We start from the raw sequence: 2,501 nt of genomic DNA on the forward strand, positions 1-2,501 counted from the left end.
GCTAATCTTCTCGTCATCTTGGCTGTGACACGGACATCACACCTGCAGGAGCCGGCACACAAGCTGATCGTAAACTTATGGCTGATGGCTGTTGCTGACTTCTTTATGGGAGTTCAAGGAACCTTCTTCGCGCCACCAACAATTATAATCGATTTTCCACCAAAGATCTTATGCCTCGGACACTTCACTACGGCTTCGTTTTCCGCTACCACATCTGTAAACGCCCTCATTGCCATCAACGTAGACAGATACGAGGCGCATCCAGCCGCTGAGTGGAGCCGGCGGTCCGCAGAAGGATGCTGCAAAGAGTCACGCTTTCTATACCGCTCTCGTCAAGCATCTGAAGCTGGCGAAGACGTTCGGCATTGTCGTCGGCGCCTTCCTCGTCTGCTGGACGCCGTTCTTATTGATAATGGCTTTGAACCTCGCTGGCATCCGACACGAGCGGCTGGATCTACTGCGTGGAGTCGGCTACATGCTGGCATTCTGCAACTCCTTCATGAAATTCTTGATATATGCAGGGAGGAGTATCCAGTTTCGCTCGGCGTTCTGCGCAGTGTTGCCCTCGTGCGGACACTAGAATTTTACGCTGGCGACGCTTATGTATTATGTTCTGAAAGACATTAGCGTTCAGATAAGTATAATTATGTTTGATTGTGTTTCTATATAATATGGCGATGTCACGTGAATGCGGACGAAATGTAGTTAGATGCAGAGCCGGGTCGATACCTTTACGAATGCGTTTCCCCTTATATATGTACTTCGTTCCCTCTCCATTTCACTTCATATAGCTCCCCTTCGTTCTGTACCTTCTCCTCCCCTCCTGCCTCACCCCCGCCACTTTCCCGTCTCCCTCTCCTCGATCAATATGAACTATTTATGTTCCCTCGTAATATGGTTTTACTATTTAACGTTCATATGTTGAAACGCTACTTCTGGAGCTTCAGGGAGTCCAGTATATAAAATCCCGAGGTGCACTATCAACGTAGGATAGTTATTTCGAATGAGCTGAATATTTGGCAAATGACGGCAGATTGCGTTTTACGCTAGCATTTTGAACAGTTTTTGATCAAATCCAGTTATTTTCTACACAAACAGTAATAACTGTGGACGTATAAAGGGCAAGATTTAAACATTGAAGGTTATGAAATGTGTTGTAACGGTTCGCAGTTGCTTAATTGTACCGACTCCCTTTCGCTTATTACTTCGATTCATGAGACCAAGTTTGACGGTTGGTCTTGGGCCAAGAAACCAATACAGATGAATTTGGTGTGACCCAGATCCAGAAAATTGTGCTTGTTGTGTGTGTGGTGTGTGTGTGTTGTGTGTGTGTTGTGTGGTGTGTTGTGTGTGTTTGTGGTGTGTGTCGGTGTGAAGCCAGGCGCGTTGCCCTACGCGTTGCCGGCAGTTACGCTGTCCCTCCGTGCGGCGACCCCTATAAACTCGGAGAGCGCAAATTAAATCATTACTCCTTGTAAATTAGCTAGATGAGTACAGGCTTACTGAGACACCAGCGTACCAGGAACCTATTTCATTATAGCTGTATCAGGTAACAGTACTTATAGTACGCAGATACAGGCTATTATAGTACAGCGTACAGTTATTATTAGGTACAGGTATCAGTGCATGTACCTAGTATCACAGTATTACGTTAGCAAAACAGCGTAACAGATATTATAGTACAGGTCCATGGTGATTCTGTTAGTAAAGGGTCCAGCGTATTAATTAACGTACACGAACAGGTATTATAGTGACCCGATACAGGTATTGATAGTCACAGGTAAGGGTCATTATTAGTACCAGAGATACAAGTATTATTTAGTGACCCCAACGAGGTACAGGTATTGTTCAGTACAGGTACAGGTATTATTAGAAGCAGCTGCTTTTTGTTGCTATAACAGGTAGTTGTATGGGAGTCACCGGACGAGGTGTATTACTTTACAGTATACGGTAATGTTAGTACAGTAGCAAGGTATTCATTATACCAGGCCAAGATTATATAGTACAGGTACAGGTCTATTGATGACGTACAAGGTTCAGGTATTATTAGCTCTCCGAACTCCTTCTCCGGAATACTATTGCTAGTTCAGTCCAAAGTTTCAGCATTCATGCACTCGACGTCCACTCGAACCATTTTCTGATAATCCCACAAGTCTTGTTAATACCGTTTGAAAAGTCGCCNTACAGGTATTATTAGTACAGGTACAGGTATTATAAGTACAGGTACAGATATTATTAGCTCTCGAATCCTTCTCGGATACTGTTGCTAGTTCAGTAAAATTCACATCTACTTAATTATTCGTAGTTGTGTTCCTTCTTTCTGACAGTATGGCAGTACTGAACTAGCAGGCCCGTAGCTAGGGGGGTTCGGGGGGTTCGAAGGAACCCCCCCCCCCGAGCCCCGCCCCCCCAAGCAAAATTTTTTTTTTGAAAATTTGCAAGAATTTCACCTCAGCTCGCTCTATTTTAGTGTAATAATTGCAAAATCTCCATCGTGCGGG

At 44.6% G+C, this 2,501-nt stretch overlaps 1 protein-coding gene across 1 annotated transcript in view; it reads left to right on the plus strand.

The window, feature by feature from the left end:
• LOC106819672 (5-hydroxytryptamine receptor 1-like) overlaps positions 1-580 on the plus strand; it is a 2,459-nt gene extending 1,879 nt beyond the window's left edge. The window contains exon 2 of the mRNA XM_014824269.1: positions 245-580. Coding sequence (XP_014679755.1) covers positions 245-580 — 336 coding nt within the window. The remainder of the gene's footprint in view (positions 1-244) is intronic.
• The last annotated feature ends 1,921 nt before the right edge of the window (positions 581-2,501 follow it).

Source organism: Priapulus caudatus, unplaced genomic scaffold (genome assembly GCF_000485595.1).
Source record: "Priapulus caudatus unplaced genomic scaffold, Priapulus_caudatus-5.0.1 Scaffold3999, whole genome shotgun sequence".
Lineage (NCBI taxonomy): Eukaryota > Metazoa > Priapulida > Priapulimorpha > Priapulimorphida > Priapulidae > Priapulus > Priapulus caudatus.